The sequence below is a fragment of the Pholcus phalangioides genome, unplaced genomic scaffold (assembly GCF_987345545.1).
Source record: "Pholcus phalangioides strain wild (caught in Gottingen) unplaced genomic scaffold, Ppha-v1.0 ptg000007l_1, whole genome shotgun sequence".
Lineage (NCBI taxonomy): Eukaryota > Metazoa > Arthropoda > Arachnida > Araneae > Pholcidae > Pholcus > Pholcus phalangioides.
Window position 1 is genome coordinate 4,922,704 of NW_028301600.1, and position 25,583 is coordinate 4,948,286.

A 25,583-nucleotide genomic window follows, 5' to 3' on the forward strand; every position below is an offset into this window, starting at 1 on the left:
CAAAACTTGTAGCCGTGTCTACGACACAGCCTACCTCAATGTTTTTTCTTTTTCGATCATTTTTGTCGCACCATGGTCATTTTCTGCACACGAGGGCTAATTAGGCCGGGACTTACAATTTATTGCCGAGTCCGAACGGCAGGCTTGTTTTTCTATACTCATCGAGAGGTTGGTGCGCTAACCCCTCGATGGGGGACTCCCTGCGGTAGCAATTTTTTGCTGCGGTAATTTCGCCGTTTCTTGTTGTGCCCCTGTGTCAGGAAAGTTTTCTGACAAGGACGAACCGGGTATCGAACTCGCGACACCTCTAAACATTTGGTACTTTAGGCGAGCATCTCATCGACTAGGCTACGCGCCCTTTTTTTCTTTTTATTTGTGGGCTTGGAAAATACAAGGTGCAACCACTTGTTAATTGAAAATTAGAAGACGGGGAACTGCATGAAAAATTAAATTTTGTATCTCAATACATATACAGCCCCTAGTAGAAAAAATAAAACATTTGAAATGTGGACACGTTATTTTTATACTTTTTTTGTTAAAAGTATGTTTCCATCACCAACGGTACAATAGATAAATCATGTATAAAGACATGTGACTTCAAAACCTGTATTAATAATAATAAATTGACAAAATTTTGTAAATCATTTTGTAAAATAAAAGTAACGTTTTGTAATTTTTTTCGTGTTTGAATCAAAGTAAAATAGGTTTATAGAAATAAATAAAAAAAGACGTAGAGCGGTAGAATGGGGTGACATTATGCAAAAAGGGGTATTGAAGAAGTAAAATAAATGTTAGTGATGAGTCAAGCTAGTTTTTTTAGAAATATCGCTATATCGTTTTTTTAGAACTGCATTACACAGTGTGAATCATTTTTACAATATATTTTAAGTGTTAAAAGAGCAGCTTCAGTTTTTTTCCATCACCATTAATGATATCTATCTGTTAAAGAAAAGTCTTGTAGGGCATTATATGCTATAGGAGGTAGAACACTCATTTTACTTTAATCCTTTCAGTACCACATTATGAAAAAATTAAATAATTATCATGAAAATTTTTGGTGGGCCATTTCAGTTCTAATCGTCAGCACTATAAACTTACAATAAAAATAAAAATTAACAATTCAAATATGTTGAATTATTGATAGTTTTTTACGACAATGATAGTCATAAATTTAGATAGCCATAACATCATTTTATACATTTGATACGGAACATTTTGTAAAATCAGTGTTTTGCTACTTAACACAAAAGTGTGATGCAGTAAATATTTTTACAGGGGCGAAACAGCTGATTGAATTTTATTAATTGACATAGATATAAATAACCAATACTCCCTCACACTTGTGCTGTCATCTGGTAATCGTAAAGCACTCTAGTAACAATACAACCTCCATACTTTTCAATACCAACACTCAACAACGTATGTAAAAGATGTTACGGGGTTAAAAAGTTGGTGGTACTTTAAAGTACCGTCAGTACTGGAAGGGCTAAATGAGAGTTAAATTAATAAACTAATGAAATAATTGATGACAAACGTAAAAGAGAGAACAGAACATGATTTGAGTCTATTTCTAAGAAGATTAATTTTCGGGAATTTCAGAAGATGCACCACCTTCTTCATCTTATGCAACATAACTGAATGACATGAACGCTATAACACGTATATTATGTATTTTTGAAGGTCATAATAAAAGAATCATTCGTTTTTATCAAGGAAAAGATCAACTTCATCATGCAAATTATTTCATTATAGCAGCGATTTTCAAAAGGTGGTCGCATAAACCTGGGAGTTGACTAGAGGTTCCTGAGGGGTCCGCGAGATGTCTTCTAGAACAAAGAAATTGAATAACAATGAAATGATATAGAGCAGGAGATCCGAGTTCCCTCGGTATTCAACCAAAAGGCCCTAGGGTAAGTCCAAGTTGAAAAAAAAAACTGACTTATACGAAAAGCATAACCCAGATTGGAGTTCATATTTCTTGCAGCTCTTGATTTCTGAAATATATTAGTTGGTAATTACCGTATTCCTCTACATTAACTGGCATGCTGGGAAAAGCGAGGTTTAATAATTATTGCTGAATACATTCTCTTTAAGTCCAATATTAATATACAAGGTGTTCTGTTAATGGACCGACAAACTCAGAGGGTTGTTAGTAGACATCAAGAGGAACAAAAGCTGCAGTGGAACATGGTGTCGCAAACCACGTTGAGAGGGTGAAAATCGCGAAAAACGCATGCAGGTTTCGACATCACGCTGGAACGATAAAAAGTACAATAATAACTACAAACAATTTATTTGATTAATTATTACAGGAGTTGTTGGAAATGGCGGCCGCTGACGTCATTGCGCAGTGTACAACGACGTAAAAACGATTCCCGGATGCGCTTGAAGATAAAAGGTGTGCTTTTGATGTCTGCCGCAGCGACGACAATCCGCGCTATGAGATCCTCCGGTGTGGCCACAGACTTCGCATAAACGAGTGATTTAAGGTGATCCAGACATGGTGAGCGAACTCACGAACGCATTCAGCGATCAACTGACATCCACCTTTCGTCTTCTCTGGACTCGGAGCCTGCAGGCGTTTTTCGCGATTGGTTGATTTCACCCTTTCACCCCGTTTGCGACACCATGTTCCATTGCAATTTTTGTTCCTCTTGATGCCTACTAACAACCCTCTGAGTTTTTCGGTCCATTGGTCCATTAACAGAACACCCTGTATACTAAGTACTGAACAAAAATGAAAATAAGAATAAAATTATACTTTACACTGAAGCAAACGTGTTTTGGGCAGGATTTGATAACGATAAAAACAAAATTGAGCCTTTATTTTATTGTTCTAATTTAATTATCATCAACCTGATACGATACACATACAGATTGGGGAAAAGTAGGGTAAGAGTTATAAAAAAAGAATAAAAATAAAACTTGAAATATATATGAAGTTTCAAAAACTCTGTAAAACATAACATTAACGTAAACATTTGCTGCCTGGCAGTCGAGTGGTTAGGGAATTAGCTTCTCATTGTGCAGGTCTGGGTTTGGGCATGAATGTCTACGTACAAATTCCCTGGATGGATCATGTTAATCAACTGGGAATACGTGAAGATCACGTTATTTAAAAATAATAATAACTTAGTAAATCAGAAATAAAAGTACGCGAAATGAAAGCAGTAACTATAGTTCGTAACTTGTAAAGAAAGCGGTGTGAAAATAGAAACTAGTTCACCGGTGGTCAAAATAATTGAATAGAATGCTCGGTTTCATTCATAAAAAGGTCTCTTCGAGTTCTCATAAAAACACATTCTTCCGCTTTTCCGAGGCTTAGTTCATCCTGGACTGGAGCATAAAGTAAGTTTAGTTTTTGTAGACCAATACCCACAGACAGGGCCGTCTTAAGAGCATCGTGGGCCCCCGGGCCAAATGATTTTTCTGAGGCCCTTACGTGATGAATTCTCGGAAATTTCAACCACATTTCATTTTTGTGAGGCCCCTTTTCTCTTGAGGCCCCCGGGCCCATGCGTTAAGACGGCACTGCCCACAGAGGCTTAGTTGAGGGAGTACAGAGAAGAGCTACTCGTGCTCTTGTTGGCACACAAGGCTTCAGCTATGAAGAAAGACTTCATATCTTGAATATGTTTATATTGGAAGAACGCAAGTGTCGGGGGATATGATCGAAGTATTTAGAATTTTCAACGGGATGGATAGGATGGACCATGAGTTATTAATACACTATCAATCAACTGCTTCGACAAGGGGATACCAGTATCAATTAGTAAGGGATAATTCCAGGTTGTGTCGCAGAGAGTTATTCTCTAATAGGGTTGTTAATAAATGGACTACCTTACGGGCTACCTCCTGTCGTAAATTCTAACACAATTGACACATTTAAAAAGAAGAACGATAAGCATAGTGGGTGAATAATGATTAAACATATAGCATATACGAGTTATGAAAATTACCTACATTTAAAATTAAAGATAACAGATTAAAATGAGCTTCGTTGAACAAGCGATGCAATTGTATAAAACATGGGTCTAATTAAAAAGAATGGAATGTCTCGTAGAATACGGGTCATTTATCCACATGGTCCTTATTACCCCTTATAACTCCTCTAAGCGGACAACAAATAAATTTTCGTTTCTAATCGGTGACTCTTCTCACGGACACTGGAGGAATAGGAAAACCCGTTTTAGAGTGCCGGAAAATACTTAAGCCCGTCCCTGGTTATGCTGTTGCGATTTATTTCGAAAATTATTTTCTAAATTGAGTCATTGCAAAGTATAGACAGAGAGATAATGTGTACTGTGTAAAGAAATACTGTATAATATATTAAAGATCAGAGATGTGTAGGCGGAGTCATAAAGCAGGTGGTCTATTTCACAGACGACCAGCGCCATCTCTTGACACAAGATTGGACTACTTCCTGAATGGAAATTGAGCAGTCATTTAGTATTTCTTAGCATTCTACAACTATGACGTCATCTTATTTCCTTGGTCATTGTTAGAGCCCGGATTATATGCCTTAAAAAAGTGGTAAAGCATGCACTAAAAACGCTGACACGTGCACTAAAAATAAAGATAAACCGGCATTTAAAAATGGCGAGATATGACATGAAATCAAAAATAAGTGCGAAAAAAATGAAAAAGTACGTCTAATGAGGCTCGAGTATGGGAGTAAAAATTAAAAATATTCACAAAAATGAAAAATTCTGATACATTCGAAAGTGCCGAAAAATGAAATAAAAATTCATAAAAAGTATAAAAATATGCATTTATAAAAAAGTCGAAATATGCATAAAACAAAATATATCCTTCAAAATTTCCTTTAACCTTTTAACGGTCAATGTTCCTAATTGGGAACATCGGTTGTATTAATTAGAAAAAAAATACTTTTCTTACATAAAAGCACTTGATTTTCTTTTGAAGGCGTGAGATTAAACTTAATTTACAAAAAAACATAATTTCATTTTCAGTACTTATGCCATAAATTTATATGATTTTTTAAATCACAAGATTTTAAGGAAAAATAAAATTTATTTTTTATTTATTTATTATTTTTTTCATCTTAATGCTGTTTCTGTGGCCAAAATACTGGAAGTCTAGAAAATATACTAGAAATTTTTTTCACATAAAATTTTTGGTTGATGTCTCTAATTTAAAGGGTTAGAAGGGGAAATAAGTCCATTTAAAAATGCATAAATGTGACCTAAAAATTAAAAATACTTACAAAAAGAAATGTACAAAAATGAATATATATATATATAATATGGCCTAACAGAAAAGAAAAATATGCAGCAAAACTGAAAAATATTCTCAAAAAATGAAGAAAACATGCATTTGGAAGTGAAAAAAATGGACATTATATATATATATATATATATAATATATATGTATAAAAATTCTCTTAAAAATATCCTCTAATATGAATAATGCTCAATAGTGAAATATTTTCTTCAAACAATTAAATAAATTCAATTAAATTCGAAGAATAAAAGGGTGAGCATAATATTGCAAACATTAGTACAAGGCCATAAATAGAAAAAAAATGCTAAAAATACGCACTTATTATAAAGTTTCGATGATTTTTATATTTGTATACAGTAAGTATATAAAAAAAAATGCTAAAATATGCAATTTCATATGCACTTATGCATTTGCATATTATCCGGGCTCTAGTCATTGTTCACCACTGATAGAAAATATTATTATTAGTCACTCATTTCTAAGAGTATGACACTATCATTTTTAGCGTTTAATCTTGACAGAACATGATATCTGAAAGTATTCCATAAATTTTGAATGATTAAAAAAATTAAAACACTTTTTTGGTATTTTTGATGGAATTAATCAAATATCGTAAATATCAGGCGTTCATTCTGCATGCTTTAAATAAAAAACTAATTTTTACTTTCGTCATCATTTTTTTTATTCTCCACACCTAGTCGTTGGTGCTAATCAGCGGTAGCTCGTAATGAAGGCGCTGCCCCCCCCCCCAAGAGAATTTCTAGGCATCAGTCTGATACCTTTTTTTATCTGAATGTTAATATAATGTCTCAAAACTGATACATATCCTGCGGATTTTATTACTGTTTGATTGACAAAATATTCTAAAGCGAAATGTGGTTTCCCTTTGCAGGGGAATTATTTAGAACTTGAAGTAAAAGATGCAACTAAATCGCTCGAGGAGTAGTGTTTTGGTCAAGAGAGCTCTGTAAGTAAGTGATGTAGCAGTGAAGAGGGAAAGACGCCAAGTCAAAAATGATTGGTGTTGCTCGAAGTGTGGTTGCTTTGCAAAATAGTAATAAACTTCTTCGGATACAATATAATAATTCACTAGAGACCATACGTCCTGCTTTCAGGTAGAATGTCCCGTAATGCTCCAGGTGGATGTACTGGACCGGTTGGGATCTGAATTCATTGTTTAGCCACTAAATCAACATTGCTAGGGTTTGCCAGAATATAATATATTCTAGGCAACAAGTTGACCGGGTATCTAATTGCGGATCTGTTGCGTATTATATTTATTTTTCTCATGTATTGTGGGTTCGGATTGGATTCTGTGTATGCAATGTTTGGCGGAGATTGATTGTATTTTTATTGGTAACATGTGCACACACAAGGTGGACTTGAGAAGATGTGGTCACACCAGGACCGGATTAAAATGTTTGAAGGCCCTAAGCGCTTGAATGATTTTGGTACTCCCCCTTCCCCCCCCCCGGTCCCTAAAAGTATATATTACTTGATATCGAATCTATGAAGGAAAAAAACATTAAATGAAATTTTATATTTCAGAAGTAACTAATCTAAGGTAGAATTTTTTATGATTTGAATATTGCACGGACATAGAAAAAAGGGGGAGGAGAGACTTTAACTTGAAAATCATTGATAATATCTCTTGGATCATTTTTGTTTATTTTCAAAGTTTGATCATCTTTGAAAGTTTTGGAATTTTTCCTTTCACATTTCCCAAAAATACCTTAAATTTTTAGACCTTTTTTTTTCAAAATATTTTAAAAACATTTAAAGATATTTTCTCCCATTGACCGCTCGTTAGGATTTCACAAAGTGGCTTCAAACGCAACCACTAAATCTTGGCATGGCCGATATTACATTATTTTTGGTGAACCATAATCATTGGGTACCTGTTCTTACAGATGCATTTTCGAGTTGCAATCTGTTAGCATTTCTTTTACTTCTACGGTAGATCGAACTAAAGATCTTCATACTTATATTCTAGGGGTTCTAGATCCAGCCACAAAAGGGTTTCTTTAGGCCGTGTAACCTACATGCGAAGCAAAAAAAAATTTGTTTTTATGCAAAATTTAAAATTATAAGATTACTGAACTGAATGATCCGCAGAGAAACCAGTGTTTTTTTTTTTAACGTAATCCTCACGCATTCTCGAGAGGTCCGTAAGATCTGTCCAGGAAATTTGTTTGTGTTAGTAGACATCGAAGAACCGAGATTTAAACCCAGACAATCGGAGGCTAGCTCCCTAACCACTGAACTGTGAGGCGACAATTTTTGACGTATTTCATCTGTCTCAGAACACAGCAGCGAGTTTTCGGAATTAATTTACTGGTGCGACTTATACGCCAGAGAGGCGCCGAAACTGTTTCACACGGGTAATAATAATAATTTGAGCAACCCATCCCAGAAACACGTTGGGAAAGGGAGCGGTTCCACGAAATGGAAAGAAGATACATAATTACAAAGCAAAGTGGAGTGTCATCCCTGCTCAGAAAAACCCGTTGGGGATAAAGGGGGAAATAAGTAGACATTGTGCTCAAAAATCGTCAACGAATAAGGCAAATACCAGAAAATACTAAAAAAATTTTGGCGTTTAATATTGTATTTGAAAAAAACCTCATATAAGTAGTAACGTTAATTTATGGATATTAAAAGTCAGACAGAAGAGTTTTTACTCTAACTTGAAATTATTTCACATGATTAATGATTTTTGTATGAATGTTTGTATAATCACATTAATAAATATACATATTTTGGAATGGCATTCGGTATACATTATATAGATTATTGTACATTAGATTTTTTTCATATACGTATATTTACAGTCAAAATCTCGATAAGTCGAATGTGCAGCGGCCGACAAAAAACTTCGAGTTAACTGAATAACTCGAATTCAGAAATTCCGATTTCAGAGTGGGAAAAGAAAAATTGCTTAAAATAACAGCACTATTATTGTATTAGTAAAATCATAAGTATATCATAATATTAGAGATGAAAAAATTCGAAAAGATAAGTTACTCCATTTTAATCACATTTAATTATTGAATGAAAATATTTAGAAATAAACTTACGCACACATATTTTATTATGTAAAAGAAAGCATACATGATACTCGTATATATAACGAACTATATAAATAAAATGTATACGAGATTATTTTTAGTCAAAAAATGCAGTGATGTTCGACTGCCTATCTCTTCTTTCGTGAGATAGTCATTCACATTTTGCAAGCTGACAAATGAATATGCTAAATTATATTACTAAATGCTGCATTCTATTCCTAAATGCTAAGTCCTATTGCTAAATACTGATTTCTATTGCTAAATGTTATATGCTATTGCTAAATGTTATATTCCATTGCTAAATACAAAGACAACGCCACAACAGACAAAATGCCCAACGGGGTGACTGAGAAAAAGATGTCCACGATAAATATGGATGTCATATATTTCAAAAATACAGCAACCCAATTAAAAATGCAATTACAAACAATATATATACATGATGAAATATTATACAATGCCCATGAAGAACACTTATGGTTGTCTAATTCTAAGTATGGATAACTTCTCGATTTACCCCAACATGATTTTCTTTTTAATAGTAATAAGAAATACATCGTATTTCTTTTTAAACGTGTCAATTGTGTTACAATTAACTACCTCCGGGGTTAAGCTATTCCATTTATTAACAATCCCATTAGAGAAAAATTCCCTGCGACACCATAGCCTTGCATTGTCCCTTACCAATCGATACTGGTATCCCCTTGTAAAAGCAGTTGATTGATGGTGTACTAATAATTCATGGTCTATCCTATCCATCCCGTTGAAAATTTTGAACATTTCGATCATATCTCCCCGACACCTGCGTTTTATTTACCACTGCTGAACAATGTTCAGAAAACCTAAGCCGCTTGTCAATGAGAATTCCCAAATCGATCACCTTAGTTGCATCAAGGATAGTGACACCATTCAACTGGTAAGAAAAACAGCGTGGGTTGTTCGAAAATCATGAGCAGGAAATTTTTTTTCCCCGAATATTCTGAAGAAAAATGAACTACTTATTGACGTCACAAGCAGCGTGCGAAGGCCTTTTATCTCTAGGAGGTGCTGGTTAGAGCCTGCGCCCCAGTGATGGTAACCAGTGGTAAGTTTCCCATATCACTGGGAAAACTTTATCCATGTAGAAATTTTCTTGACATTTGTGGAAATTTTGAGTTTAGCAAACAATTTATTTTTTAATTATACATGCAGTTTAATACTTTACTAAAGGCGCGCGGATCATGTAATGAAAGCATTCGCAATTCGTCGTTCAGTAATTTGTACGACGTTGTGAACGATTCTTGAGCTGTTTTAACTGGACCCACCTGGAATCGGTTTTTTCAACGAACACCAAAGCAAGTTTGTGTACCCACGAACAGATTAGTACCGCTGCGGCAGGTCGTACGTTGCAAGACCAGATAATGTTGGCCAGATAATGTTGCAAACGGAGATCTTGAGGGCTTTGTCTGATTCTGAGATTTCAAATGATTTATATTCATGAAACCAGACTTTGTCCTGGCATCATTTTCATTCCATTTTTCCATTTTATCTCTTTCGACTTATGGTAATTTTTTCAGTGTTGGTTTGATGATAACTAGGGTGCGAATTTTCATGTTTAGGGGCGGAATTCACCGATATGGTTTAAATTATGGTTGCAATTCTTGAACCGCACTGTAGCCACAGTGGTGGTTGGCTGAAGTTGATTTTCTGTAGGTTCCCAACGTCTTAACGTGGAGGCGTGTCTGGTTTTCATGTGGTTCCTGACTTTGAGTCGTGAACGTCAGCCGAAGTTAAAAAGTTAACGCCGTTAAAAAGTCTCGGGATAAAGAGCAACAGGCCTACGGTGGTACAATTACACAATCATTGCACTTCACTCACAGTTAGAAAAATTGATGACAGATGACAGCACTACACATAACAAGCATTACACAGAAACAAACTTCTCATTAGGTTCACAACACTTACACACACACATTCCGGCATGTATCAAATTCCATAGAGAAATTCCGTAGAGGAGTGTGTACGAGATGCACGTACGATTAAATAGTAGTTCCCCCATGGGGATAAAGCAGGGGCTATGGTTAGTTCTTTAGTTTGGTTAAGTAGTAGTAGTCACAATTTTTGGATAGGAGATCGACACGGATTGGTTAAAAACCCAAATTCAGCCAATCCGTGTTAATCTCCTATATCCAAAAAATGTGACTATAATTTAAACCATGTAGGTGAATACCGCCCAAGGTCATAAAAACCGAGCCCTAATGATAACCATAGGGCATGCACAGGAGCTGTTGTAAATGTTCACTCTAGAAATGTTCGAAGAATGGATTAATTCATTTTAAATTGATTTCGATTTGCGAGCAATTCGATTTACGAACGGATTTCAGGAACGAATTAAGTTCATAAACCGAGGTTTGACTGTATATCAGAATAATTTCATGGAGAGGATTTGAAACTGATTAGTGCGTTATTAAATTAAAAATAATATCAAGTACAATATGTAAAAGGGTGAAGTGATTGAAAATATTTGGAGCGCTCTCAAAAATATTGGGAAGGGGTGCTCAAACCCAATATTTCTATAGGTATTATCGAGATGATGGCAAATATTGAGGGGGCTCAGGGCTATGGATCGGATACGAGTTTATACCTATAATAATTTGGCATTATATAGTTCGCTAGCAGTTTATTTGGCATTACACAGTCATTTGTCCAATAGGTTTTTTTGGACAAGATATTACACTTGAGAATTGATTTCTCACGTTTCGTATTTTTTATTTGATATATGTATCTTTCATTCCACGTCAATGATTTATGCATGGTGCTAGCTTGAGCTTCATATAAAACATCTGATTTAAGTTATTTATAAATAGTTCCTAGTGTACCAAAATTTTTTTGTAAAATCTCTCGTTTACAAAAAAAACACACATTTTTTTTTTTATTCACTGCAATTTGACGTGGCGTTTCATTTCCCTCGATTAGCGACGACTTTTCTGTAATTTTAGCACGAGTTGAAATTTTTTGCTTGCTTTTGACATTTTTGGCGATAACTGGAAATGCCCCGTATTTTCCCGTTATTGTGAATCCCAATTTCACGTATTTTGCTCGAGTGAATATGGTCAGTCGAAGCATGGGGGTGGGGAATATATATATTTATATATATGTGTGTGTGTGTGTGTGTGGGGTAGGATTTCCCTGTTTCTACTTTTGATGAATATCTGTATGAGGAAGGAAAAATGCATTTCATTGAAAGAAGGAGAGAGAGAAAAAGCACTGCGGGAGTTAATGGTATTTTTTTTTTGCAACAATTGTTGCCAAGTTTATCTATTTCTGACGGCATCCACGAGTTCCCGTATTTTCCTCAGAAAAATATGGTCAAAGTAACTATAAGTTTTGATGGATTATATGTTAGGTTTTACTCACTCATTATTCTTAGTAAAAGTTGAATGGCAATAGGTGCTTTTGCCAAATTTATTTTGATTCAATGCTAATTTAACCGGGAAAAAGAGTTGAGTTTTCAAAGCTATCAAAGTGAATTGTGATTGTTATTCGTTGTTGTATTTCGACCATGGAATTCGAACGTCAATAAACCCACTTGGTTCGTAGTATCAAAGGGATGTTTGCATTATAAGTTGCTAAACATCCAAGTTCTATTAATTTCTTATTACTGCTAATTAATATTAGTATAGATCAGCTCTTGAGAGAGCTTGGTGCTCAAAGATAATGGCTGGCGGATACAATAGGCGTAATCCTGGTAGGTTGATAATTCTGGATGAACTTAATGGCACCTTAGGTTGTAATCTATTTTTCCTTTTACTGGTGAGATTTTGATTGTGTGAATAGTGTTCATGCGCCGGTGTATGCATACCTTTTAGTAAAATCCGATTAGAAACTCGCACGATGTATCTCATGATTAATGAATCATCAGGATGTGATATTTTAATATGTGAGCTGAAATCTGTTTCTTTTTACTTTCTTTGGCGTATAATCAATTTTTTTCAAAATTTTATTTATTGATTTCATTTGTAAATTCCCAATATACGTTACACCGCGATCTGGCGACTTTTTTTTATCGCCTAACCCGCTTTAGCACTAGGGTTACCCAAAAACGATTAAAAACAAGTGGAAATAACAAGTATTATTAATATATATATATATTTTAATTTAATCAATAAAAATGAATAAACGCCAGTAGGTCGTACTTTGTACGGGCATGCCATGCGAACGGCTTCGCCACCAAGTTCACGCAGATCACTGCCCCTGGACCTGCAAATATTGACCTTGGGACAACAGAAAAGCTATGGCAAGGCGCTATGCACTAGGGTTACTGTCCAAACACCCAAAACGATTGAAAAGGCCCATTAACACAAGCCCATCATCATATGGAAGTCTATAACGCTTCTTGGCCCTTCAAATTGTATGCGGTGCAGATACATTAAATCTACGCGATCAGCCATAACGTGGAAAAAAACAGGAAATAGCATAAAAAACTGCACAGAAAAACAAAACCAACTTTGAGGAAAACGAAATAGCAACAATAAGCTGGAAAAAAAATCTGGCGGAGTGGTGCCATCCATGTTTTAGGACCTGGATTATGTTGGCAATATATCGCTGCTTTGGCGCATATGCAAATTTGGTGACAAAACGGTATATTTGGAATTGGCCATCTAAAGGAAAAAAATGAAAAAGCGGTAAATTCCCATTCCAGTAGTTGGTCTTTATTTTTTCCCCCATAGAAGATTATTTCTTTCAGAGGAACAGCTGTCGTATAGTCCGCCACTTGGCGATTTTTTGGCGCCACACATGTCTGATGGCCCGACGAAGAGTCGCCAAGGCCGTCAGACACTACGGACGCCGAAAAAAAAAAAATCAGCGTGCAAAACATAATAGAAACCACCGAGCATAAAAATAGAAAAAAAATATCAGTTAAAAAAAATTACACCTGGCCCATTTCTTTAATAATAAAAAGATCGGGGCATAAGGAATTCCGGGCATAAATATTCTATGCATTAAAACTAAATCCCGGACCCTTTTTTAAATAATAAACGGATCCGGGCATGAAAAATTCTGTAGGTTCATTTTAAATAATAAACCGATAAAACAGAAGGCATGGCAATGGATGAGTAACTAATAAATACAACGAAATAATAAAACGGTATGATACAACCTGAGCAGTAGATAATAATCCAAATGACTTAAGCTACAGAAGGGATGAATAATAATCAGACGCGCTGGAAATGGAACAACGGCTGCTTAGAATTTTTGAAAAAACGTGGTGAACAAAAGAAAAATCCTGTTTAGCGAAGCCAGCGCCATCTAGTATCACCCAGCAAAAACTGAAAAGATGTTAAAAAATACGGCAACTCAGAGCTTCATTATGACGGCCTTGGCGACTTATCGCGAAGAAAAAGTCTCCAAAGTCGTGGCGGATCATACTGCATCTGTTCCCTTTCAGATCCTCTGGGAGAGAACAAGAAAGCCTTATAAACAATCTTTATCTGCATTTTCTTCTGGATGTCTTACCAAGAGAAAGTTTGATAAACATACTCCCTAACACATGCTCACAGTTATACCTGTACAGAAGATCAGTGCATCCACATCATTGCAGGTGAAGTTTCTGGAACCGATTTTAGGTGATCTATGGAGATTATTTTCATTCTTCAAACAGAGATGGCAATGATGCGCTATAGCGCATAAAATACCCAGAATCTTGGAAGAGGATGCATAAAAGTTTGGTTCACGCATCCTATAGGATGTGTTCTTTCTTATTTCCAAGAAGAAACCCCTCCCTAACTCTTTTTTTCTTCTCCCCTCCCCCTTTCTGCCACTTATCATGATCATGGTTAATTTTCCATAAGTATGGTCGCCAAAGTGGTAACTTTTTTCACGTTAAAATATCACAGTTTTTGCCCCGGTCAATTCAAGATGGCCGATAAAAAACACTTGAAATCAATCTAATGTATGGTAATGTGCAATAATCAATCAAAATATGCAGTCAAGTAATATGGTTTAAAAAGGTGCCAAAACTAGCAAACATTATATCATGAACATACAAGGTTGCCAATTTTGGAGTGAAAAAAATACCCACATTTGCAGGGGTGGGAACTCTGCGCCAATTGTGCCGCACTGCGCCAAAACTAATATCTTGCGCCATCCTGCTCCAATAGCGTATTTTCGCATTTTTCTGCGCCAAATAGTGAATTTTGCTTCAGTATGCCCGGAATTTCGGAAAGGATGCCAAAAAATTTTTGTTCCTGCTAGCCACGAAACGTTTCTTTACGAGAAGAGCGTGTTTTATTCCACTATACTTAAACTATCGCCTCCTGATCGGGCTTTCCATCGCGAAACCCTGATATTGTATGTGATCGTGGAACTGAAGATGGTTTGCAATGCCTTTCAGCTTTAAAGTGCAAATTCGAGTGTTTCCGTTTAAAAAAAAGTCGTCACTGGAAGCAGCAGAAATTACTGTAGTCGATGTCATTGTGCTAAATCCCGATGTTTCGTGAAAAAAAATGTCATTCCGGGAGTAAAAAGTGCATGTACGCCGAATTACAAATGTTGTAACGTTACCAATTGGGCCACCGTGAAAATCGTCTATATTCTAGTCATTGTTTTGCCTTTATCTTTGGGATCGTGTGCCCGCCGATTGGCCGCCATCTTGTTATGTTTTGTTACCAGATTCAATATAATGTTTACAATATTTCTTTTTCTCTCATGAAATTATGTAAATTAGATGCAAGCTAATGCCATACCTTCAATGATGTGATTGGTTCTTTTGTGAGACATTATGGGAATGCTACTATATAAAAGCCAGTTAGTGATGTGCTTCACTGCTTACTACCTTACTTACGACCGATTCGGCTACTTAATCACTAAGGCCTCACGCCCTGTTATGGTGTGAGCTAGATCGTCTCATAAATACAATGAAGTTATAATTGTAGAAGTGTGCCTTGGCACTTAACCCATCTCATTGCTTGACTTCATGTAAGGTTTCAACGTCGTCGTGATCCAGTGGATTGGTTAGTGGCCAGACCGGCTACCAGTGAACTTTCACCTCCAGTTCCATGTGCAGCGGCTGAGCTCTGGTCTCAATGAGTGTTTTGAAGACACCAAGCCCGCTTGAAGCTGGTACCGGGGAGTCTTTGGCTATGAGGTAGACACCTGGGAGTGTCTATCGGGCGATGAGAACTAACGCGTGAAAACCTGGACGTGGCGGTGAGATCAATCCCTTTTGTTGTTTCATTGTAACATTGAGAGAAAAGCCAATCTGTGATAATTGTTGATAAAACGTAACATTAATAGTTTAACATATAATTGAATAAATGTTTATAGTTCATTGAGTGGATGACAACAATGAAATAGACAAAGGTTTTGATTGAACTATGAACATTTATTTAATTATATGTCTATTATTTTGTCTATTCAATTATTTTGTCTATTTCATTGTCGTCATCCACTCAATGGTTACTGGGGGAAAAATATTAAAGAACCGGGAGGTAACGATTACAATACGTTACATAAATTTTGGGGGCTCAACCGATACCAGTTCATTGATTTTGGATGACAATTTTGGAATCGTAATATTGAGATCGTATCTTTAAGCTCGGGTTTGAGTTTGAGACAAAGGTTTTGATTGAACTATAAACATTTATTCAATTATATGTTAAACTATTAATGTTACGTTTTATCAACAATTATCACAGATTGGCTTTGCTCTCAATGTTACAATGAAACAACAAAAGGGATCGATCTCACCGCCACGTCCAGGTTTTCACGTGTTAGTTCTCATCGTCCGATAGACACTCCCAGGTGTCTACCTCATAGCCAAAGACTCCCCGGTATCAGCTTCAATCGGGCTTGGTGTCTTCAAAACACTCATTGAGACCAGAGCTCAGCCGCTGCACATGGAACTGGAGGCGAAAGTTCACGGGTAGCCGGTCTGGCCACTAACCAATCCACTGGATCACGACGACGTTGAAACCTCACATGAAGTCAAGCGATGAGACGGGTTAAGTGCCAAGGCACACTTCTACAATTATAACTTCATTGTATTTATGAGACCGCTGTGGTGGTCGAGTGGTTATTGTGACGGACTCGCGATGCAAGGATCCGGGTTCGAACCCCACAGTGGTGGTCGGCTGAAGTTGTTTTTCTGTGGTTCCCAACTTCAAGGCGCAAATGCGAGCCGATCTCCCCGTCAAAAAGTCTCGCCACAGAGAGCAACAGTCCTACAACGATAAATCATTCAATCATAACACTTCACTCATAGTTAGAAAAAAAAAAACTGGTGGCAGATGGCAGCACTACACATAACAAGCATTACAGAGAAACAAAAAAAAAACTTCACGTCAGGTTTCACTACACGTACACGCACATTCCCGCATGTACCGATTCATTGGGGGTTCCGCGGGGGAGGGTGTGTGTGGGCGGGGTGCATGTGTGGTGTAGCAGTAGTAGGTAGGGCCTAAAAAAAATGGCTCGGGGATCCATGATGTTCTTAAGTCAGCCACCTCGTTGGGCAATTTGCCTGTTGTGGCGTTGTATTTGTATGAGACGATCTAGCTCACACCATAACAGGGCTTGACGCCTTAGTGATTAAGTAGCCGAATCGGTCGTAAGTAAGGTAGTAAGCAGTGAAGCACATCTCTAACTGGCTTTTATATAGTAGCATTCCCATAATGCCTCACGGAAGAACCAATCACATCATTGAAGGTATGGCATTAGCTTGTATCTAATTTACATAATTTCATGAGAGAAAAAGAAATATTGTAAACATTATATTGAATCTGGCAACAAAACATAAGATGGCGGCCAATCGGCGGACACACGATCCCACCGGTCGATCCCAGAGATAAAGGCAAAACAATGACATAAAGGCGAAACAATGACTAGAATAAAGACGATTTCCACGGAGCCCAATTGGTAACATTACAATGTTAGTTTGGAAACTTTGCCGAATATCGCCAATGTTGCAGAATAACGAGCGTTAAATCGTCAATACGCCAAATAACGAGTGTCAAATCGTCAATATCGCCAAATAACGAGTGTCAAATCGTCAATATCGCCAAATAACGAGTGTCAAATCGCCAATCTCGCCAGATAATGAGTGCTGAATCGCCAAACATCCAGTTGATTCTTCTGAAATTCTCTCCCATTTTACAACAATTTCTTTCCAAGCAGGGTTGGTAAAAAAACCAAAAACCGGGTTTTTTTGGTTTAAACCGGGTTTTTTTGGTTTAAATAGTATTAACATTAAAAACAATGAAATTTCTGAAAAATCATTCAAACTTCTAATAATTAATAATTAACTAAAATGAAATGGTTATTAATGTAATAAACACTATTCCCATACTAATTAATCAATAAATATTTCTTACAATTTAACAAAAACCAACTTTTGCAATTTAATTATTTTTTGCTCAACTCAATGGATTACTGTGTGTTTGAAAATTCTTTCAATGTTATTATTAATCATATAGTATATAAAGGTTTTTCTCCAGTTACTTTCAGTATGCTTAATTAGGAAGCTATTTTGAAAAAAGTAATAAAAATTAAGTGAATATAATGTATTTAATGAAGCATAAATAATGCAGATTAATTAGCAATGATTTACGATATACAGGGTGATCATAACTAAGGTTCTGATTTCAAAACACTGTAAAAAAAGAACGATCGTCAAAATGACTTGAAAATTGACATGAATATTCCTGAAAAAATGAAATTTTATTTGGTAAAGGGGAAAAAATACTTAAAAATGTAAAATTGATGACATCATCCAATATGTGGGAAATTTGCTCGCAGAATGGAAACGATAGCCAGTCATGGCAAAATGATATCTTAATTATAGCATTGCATGATTTCATAATTCATGGAAACATCACAAAAAACGAAGTAATTGAACAAATAACTACAACTTACTTAAGAAATGTTAAATACGTTGTCCAACCTGAGGTTGAAAGCACAAAAATTGTTGTTCAACAACAGAATCGGAGTATGCCATGGTCATGATGTAGATGTGCTTGCAATTCAGCTTTATTAAACCAAATGCACCCCCCCCCCCCCGTTCATATTCCTGAGAAAATAGGGAATGTGCTGGAGATTGCAATTCAAAGTTTGCAATCTGGCCACTGTTTATTACACCCACAGCCAGAAGTTGCAAGGGTTAAGGTGCATCCTGTCAAAATGGGTCTTCAGCAGCTGCTTTGCTGGTATTGCAATGTGCATCTTGATAGAAGTTCTATCCACACACTGATGCTGTGGAAGTGCTGAAATGATGTGATGCACATTTTGCACTTTTTTCTTTTGCAAAAGAAACTTCCATTGCTTCAGGAGTATCCATGCAAATTTTCAAGTCATTCTGATCAGTACATATTGTATAGTTTTTGGAGAATCAAAATTCAAATTATAATCTCCCTGTATATAGCTGATTATTTTTCATAAATCTGTTATTATTATTCAGTAGAACCCTGATTAACTGGGCTTAACAGTGTGAAAGTATAAAAAAACTACTATTGAATATTAAGATTGAAAGATATATGCAGTAGGAGACGTGCTACTTCTTATGGGAAAGAAAATGAAAATGTATGTGAGGTAATGTAACTACTAGTACACTGGTCTTTGTCCTTTAAGGTCAGCTGATGTCTTTATTGGATTATAGGACCACCTGCCCCTAGCATGATGGTGTCACTACTGTTGCTGCTTCTTTGTGAAGGGAAAAAGAAACCCTGTGAGATAATACACCACTACATTTAGATGTGTGATGCAATCCTTATTCATGAATTTGCTAAAGATAGAGCATCAGAATGTAGCCAAAGGGAAAATGTTGTAAGAATGAGAAATTTTGGCTTTTGTATATAACTTTAAATAACTAAGATAATTCATATGAAAAATATATATATATTCTGGGGTTCACGGAACCTTTGCCCCCGATATTTCGCCTCTGACATTTCGTCCCCAGTACATTTGGCCCCCTGGAAATTTCGCCCCTGACATCTCACCCCGGACATTTCACACCGGGAATTTCGCCCTGACCATATCAGGGACCCAGTGAGTGACCATATCAGTGACACAGTGAGTGACCATATGAGTGACTCAGTAAGTAATCAAGTAAATCAGAAATTTATCTCTGATATTTCGCCAGCCCTTATTGTACGCGTGACTCTATGAGTGAACTTATGAATGATGGTACAAGCGACCAACCACATGAGTGATCAATTGAATTGAAAATTTATCCCCGGACATTTCACCTGCCCTGACCATATGAGTGACCCAGTGAGTGATCATATGAGTTACTCAGTGAGTAATCAAGTGAATCGGAAATTGACCCCCTGTCATTTTGCCTACTTTGACTGTATGAGTGAATATATGAATGATAGTGTGAGTGACCACACCGGTGTGAGTCGTAAACTTGGGAAAAATATTTTATGCTTAAACTGAAAATTCTAAATTCTTAGAATCCATTAAAGTGTGAGTCACTTGGTCACTCAGTGCTACGTAACCACCTATAAAAAGAGAGAGGATGAGGAGGATCATCTTTGCAGACACTCCACCCTCGCACTTTGCCAATCGCTCACTCTGTCAATCACTCAATCGCTCACTTTGTCAATCACTCAGTTGCTCACTGGGTCAATCATACGGTCATTCACTTTATCAATCTTTCGGTCACTCATGCAGTCACTCACTTGGTCACACATTCACTTATGCGTTCCATCACTCAGTAACTCCCTTGGTCACTCACACGGTCAGTCCCTTGGTCACTCACACGGTCAGTCCCTTGATCACTCACTTGAACACTCCTACCGTCACTCACCTGGTCACATATACAGTCACTCATGCAGTCAGTCACTCGGTCACTCATACGGTTAATCACAGTCTCTCCCTTGATCACTCATATGCTCAATCCCTCAGTAACTCGCAAATTTATTCAAGCATTCACTCTGTCTTTCATTCTGTCAGCAACTCGGTCACTCATACGCTCAATCATTCACTAGGAAACTTACAAAAGTATTTAATTAGCCACTCACTTGGTCACTCATTCGGTCAGTCACTTATTCACTCAAACGTTCCATCGCTCAATTCCTCCCTTTGTCACTGACACGGTCAATCCCACTATCACTCACTTGATCACTCATATAGTTAATCACTTGGTCGCTCATGTGGTCATTCATTTGCTCACTCATACAGCCATTTGGTCAGTCACGTGGTCACTCATACGGTCATTCACTCATAAAGTCAATTGCACACTAGTTGATACGCGGGGTTGGCTGGTTTTTGACACTGTCATGTCAAAAACTTCTGTCAAAAACTGTCAAAAACCTCAAATATTGCTTTTCGATATAAAGATTCCCATTGAAAATGCACACGTTAATTGCATGTAATGTTTAAAGTGACTATGTTATACAAAGAATAAATATTTAATAAGATTCTAAAATAATTTTCTACTCCCGACAGAATTATTTTGGACAATATATGTTTTTTTTTTCTTATAAAATTTTAATAAAGCATAACATGAACATTGAATGGAAAACTGTGGAACGATTTGACATTCTTTGATTCAAGATGATTCTTGACCTTCCAAAATTTCTTCAACTGCTTATATATATGCATTGATATAAACTATCTGCTGTACTCTTTTCACAACAGATAAGTGTTTAAAAAAGTTTATTACATCATGTATGTAATGTTGATTTCTGTTATTATTAAATTATCTAGATAACCACTGATACTTAAAACAATACTCTTATTGCACATAACATTGAAATATATCTAGCGATCAAAATACTAAATTGTAGGACTAAAATGTCATTTAATTTGGCAATGCTAGCTTGTATCTGTCAAACTTGGTTTATTCTTACTTTTGCACTATGATATGGTACATTTACTAGTATTTATAATGCAATGGTTTTCCAATTGAAGCTGTATTCAAACGTGCAAAACAAATGCTTTGGGTATCAAGTCTTGTCAGCTCTGCTTTGGTTGAAAATACTCTTTAAAGCTGTGTGAATTTATACACACTGATCTAAGAAATTTTCAGGCGAAAATAAATGAGTTTAGTTAGTGCATTAACAAATGCTGCGTCAGAAATTTTATATGGAATAAAATTTTGGGCAGATCAGAAAATTTAAAATATCAAAATATATATATTTTCCTTAGTAATTATAATTCTGAATATAAAACCCTTTAATCTAAATAAAAGTAAGTATTTTGTTATTTAACATATCTATCAAGTTAACAAAAACTATTTGACATCATTGACAGTAAGATTTTGATAGTTTTAATACCGAGTTAGTTTCTGGGGTCAAAAACCTAACCCTGATGCCCTATCATACATATTTTGAATAAGCAGCTCTAATCCACTTAACAAATTGAACACAGGTAATGAGTAGCTTAGATAAATAAACCATAAAATTATATTTTATGTGTTCTAGGCTCTTTATGTTGAAAAATTCAAAAGTGCAAATTATAATTAATATTTTGTTTTAATTATTGTAATAAATTAATGTTTAAAAATAAAACATTGTAATATGCCAAAAAGTAAGTTTTTCATCATGTTGTACACCTATTATGTTCAAAACATTATCAAAAGGCATTCATTTAGGTTTTTGACGGTTTAAACCAGTTTTTGACAGTTTAAACCAGTTTTTGACACTTGTCATGTCAAAAACCCAACCCTGTTGATACGGTCACTCACGTGGTGAGTCATTCTGCCATTCGCTCAGTCATTTGTACAGTCACTAACGCACTCCTAAAGTTCATTTCACACTCACTTGTTCACTCATACGGTCACTCGATCATTCACACGGTCACTCATGCAGTCAATCACTCATACGGTCACTCATACGTTCAGGGCAGGTGAAATGTCAGGTGTGAATTTTTCGGGGGTCAAACACACCAGGGGCAAAATGTACCGGGGCGAAATTTCCGGGGGCCAAATGTAACGGGGACGAAACGTTCCAGGGGCGAGATGTCGGGGGCAAAAGTTCCGGATCCCATATTCTGTCCACTTTTATGAGACTTTTTGAAAAAAACCGCTGTGGTGGTCGAGTGGTTATAGTGCCGGACTCGTGATGCGAGGATCCGGGTTCGAACCCCACAGTGGTGGTCGGCTGAAGTTGGTTTTCTGTGGTTCCCAACTTCAAGGCGCAAATGCGAGCCGATCTCCCCGTTAAAAAGTCTCGCCACAGAGAGCAACAGTCCTACAACGGTAAATCATTCAACCATAACACTTCACTCATAGTTAGTAAAAACTGGGGGCAGATGACAGCACTACACATAACAAGCATTACACAGAAACAAACTTTACGTCAGGTTGCACTACACGTACACGCACATTCCCGCATGTACCGATTCGATGGGGGTTTCCGCGGGGGGGGGGGGTGCATGTGCGATGTAGCAGTAGTTGGTAGGGGCTCGGGGATCCACGATGTTCTTGGGTCAGCCACCTCGTTGGGCAGTTTGCCGGTTGTGGCGTTGTATTTGTATTTGTATTTGTATAAAATCTTATGTCATTTAAAGATATACCATCAGAATGTACCCCAAGGATATAAAATGTGGTAAAAATGAAACATTTTGGCTAATAATGAACCAATATATTTTTCAAGGAAAAAAATTATATTTAGGCAACTTTTATTTGATTTTTTTTTAAAAACCACTTGGTTAAAACCACAACCCTGTTTCCAAGTATAAAAAAATTAAAAACTTATAAAAATTTTTTAGCTCATTTGAAGTGCTGCTGTTCCAGGCAGCAAATAGTGCCCTCAGTAAGCAAAAATCATCTTAAATAGACGGGTGCAAAAAATTTGATGATGGCTGCTCTTTCAAACAAGGTGTCAAAAGACTAAAACACCAAAAACAAAAATGAAGCTGACGAAAAGATATTTGATAACAAAAGACAGTGCAGTTTTATTTTGAAAAGGGTTGAGAGTTAATGAAAATATTCTTGTTAATTTCACTGCTCCAATTTATAAATATCTGCTCCGAATTCCATATTTTGCTGCTCTAAAATTGCTCCAAATCCCGAATTTGCTGCTCCAAAACTACCTCAAATCCTGAATTTTGCTGCTTCAAGGCTGCTCCGAAATGGACTTAGTCACTTCCCACCCCTGCATTTGCCATTGACCACGTTTATGGAAAATTAACCATGATCATGCGACCTTGAAAACTAGTTTTACTACTTTTAAATACAGATGAAGCATTTTACTGTACTGTATTGATATAATCCACAGGTGCTTGAAGAATAATATAACAAGGCATGAAGTTGCGTCCCTGAATGAAAGGCTGTATAATAAATTTTCTAATTCCTGAGAGTTTTTTCCCCTGCTGGTGATATACTGGAAATTATGATACTTTCGCAGCTATCTACCCGCATTCAAAGATATTCTATGTGGCGTGAATTCGCTTTGTGCCTATAAGATTGCAAATGCATATTTTTTGAAAAATTTTAATTGTTTGGAATGCACATTCAAATTGCAAAAAAATTTCCAAGATTGTTCGGGAAGGGGACCAAATCTGTAAAAACTCTATATTGAATATCCACAGTTTTTGTCATCTAGCCGCTATGCTGTCATCGCCGTTTCGCATCGCAAAAATCAAAGGTGTGTATTGTGTATGCAGAATCAGTCTTTGAAGGGTCCCCAGGGTGGGATCTTTCTCTGGCAAGATAGGAGATCAAAGCCAGACTTTTCATGGGTCCTTCTATAGTGAATTCATAGCATGAAAATACAAAAAATGATGGTATTTGTCCCAAGCCTTAACCTTGTAGAGGCCATGGGAGGGGCACAAGGATTTCTTTCACAGAAATTTTGAGTCACAAACTCTCAAAAAGAATTTTAAATTAACAGATTATATAAGAGTGGTTTTTTTTTAATATTTTAATTTTCTGAAAGAATATTCTTAGTTTTCAATGTCCTTGAGGGAAGCACGGCCCCTTATGCCTCAGATTTTTCCTTCAGCGAAAATCCGGGTTTGCAACCAGCAGTTGTGCAGTGATAATTGGCTAAATACGATTTTCTATGGTTTTCCAACTTTTAGTTAGCTATCCCTTTGAAAAAAAAGTTCTGTTGCCACGACGATTACACAGAACTACAACACAAATATGTACATTAGGGTGGAACGAAAAAAAAATACTTCGAAATTGCCATTGTAATAGAATTTAAAATATGCCTTTATGTGAAGAAATGTCATTCCTAATTTTTTTCCCCAAAATTCAAACTTCTTGAGATTCCTCATCACCCCTAAAGTTTTACGCATGTGTGGAATTCTGTAACGTAACACCGCGGAGGAGGTTTTCCTATTCCCCTGAACACGTGATTCATTCAGTGAACTCTATGTTTTTCCCTTGTTTTCAGTATTCATCTGCAATCTTACCCCTTAACTGAGAGGGTGTATAGCAAAGTGACGACCAGAAGGTTTTTTATTGTTGTGACATTTTAAGAAATCCTAAAGAGTTGGATTCTCGAGTCTTGCCCACCTATGGCGATGTTATGCTTTGTTATTTGCTAACTCAACGCAATATGAAGGGGCAACAATCAAGAAAAGATCCAGCTATTGTAGACATTCTTGAAATTATCGTGCAAAGATAGAAAATATTTGGAAATCTGCCCCAATTCCTACGGTTTCTCACCAACGGATAACGCAAAATTTTCAGACATTTACTGTAAATACAAGAATCTTCAGGAAAATATGAAAGCAGGGAAAGATTCTCAAACTTTCAAGTTGAACTTGAAATTTTTTCAGTGCGAAGCACGGAAATTATTCGACATTGCAGCAAGCAAATGTGATTTTGAAGACTGTAAGTGTGACAAGTTGAGAAAGGTCCCAAATTTAGAGCAAGATTTCTTGCAAGATCAAAGTACAAGCAAGATAGCCATTGGTCGAGTAAATGTCCTAACAATGAAGAAATTGAAAAACAATGAACAAAGGAAAATGAAAATGGTATCCCGTTTGAAGTTATCTCAAGAAGAAATGGCGGAAACTAGTTCATCAACCACAGAAAACTCATCTATATCCAACGATTCTGAGGAAAGTGATCTATATGAGCCAAAAAACACAGTTTGCCGTTGAACTTAGCATTTCCATCTACCAGTACCTGAAGCTGGTCCATCAATCAGTGCCAAAGCAAGTACTTCATTTGTTTTTGAAGTTCTACCATCCTCCTCACAGATGAGAACTAAATTACCAAATATTGCTTTTGCTTGTGATAGAACTGGTGTGTCTGATCGATCAGCTGCAATTATTGCGAATGCTGTGCTGGAAGATGTTGGGTTATTGACGAAAGAGAAGCCAAATATGACAATAGAC

At 36.4% G+C, this 25,583-nt stretch overlaps 1 protein-coding gene across 1 annotated transcript in view; it reads left to right on the forward strand.

Moving 5' to 3' along the window:
* The first annotated feature begins 11,743 nt into the window (after positions 1-11,743).
* Positions 11,744-25,583, forward strand: part of LOC149084821 (uncharacterized) — a 77,424-nt gene continuing 63,584 nt past the window's right edge. Inside the window, exon 1 of the mRNA XM_089232564.1 lies at positions 11,744-12,039. Coding sequence (XP_089088690.1) covers positions 12,009-12,039 — 31 coding nt within the window. The 5' untranslated portion in view covers positions 11,744-12,008. The remainder of the gene's footprint in view (positions 12,040-25,583) is intronic.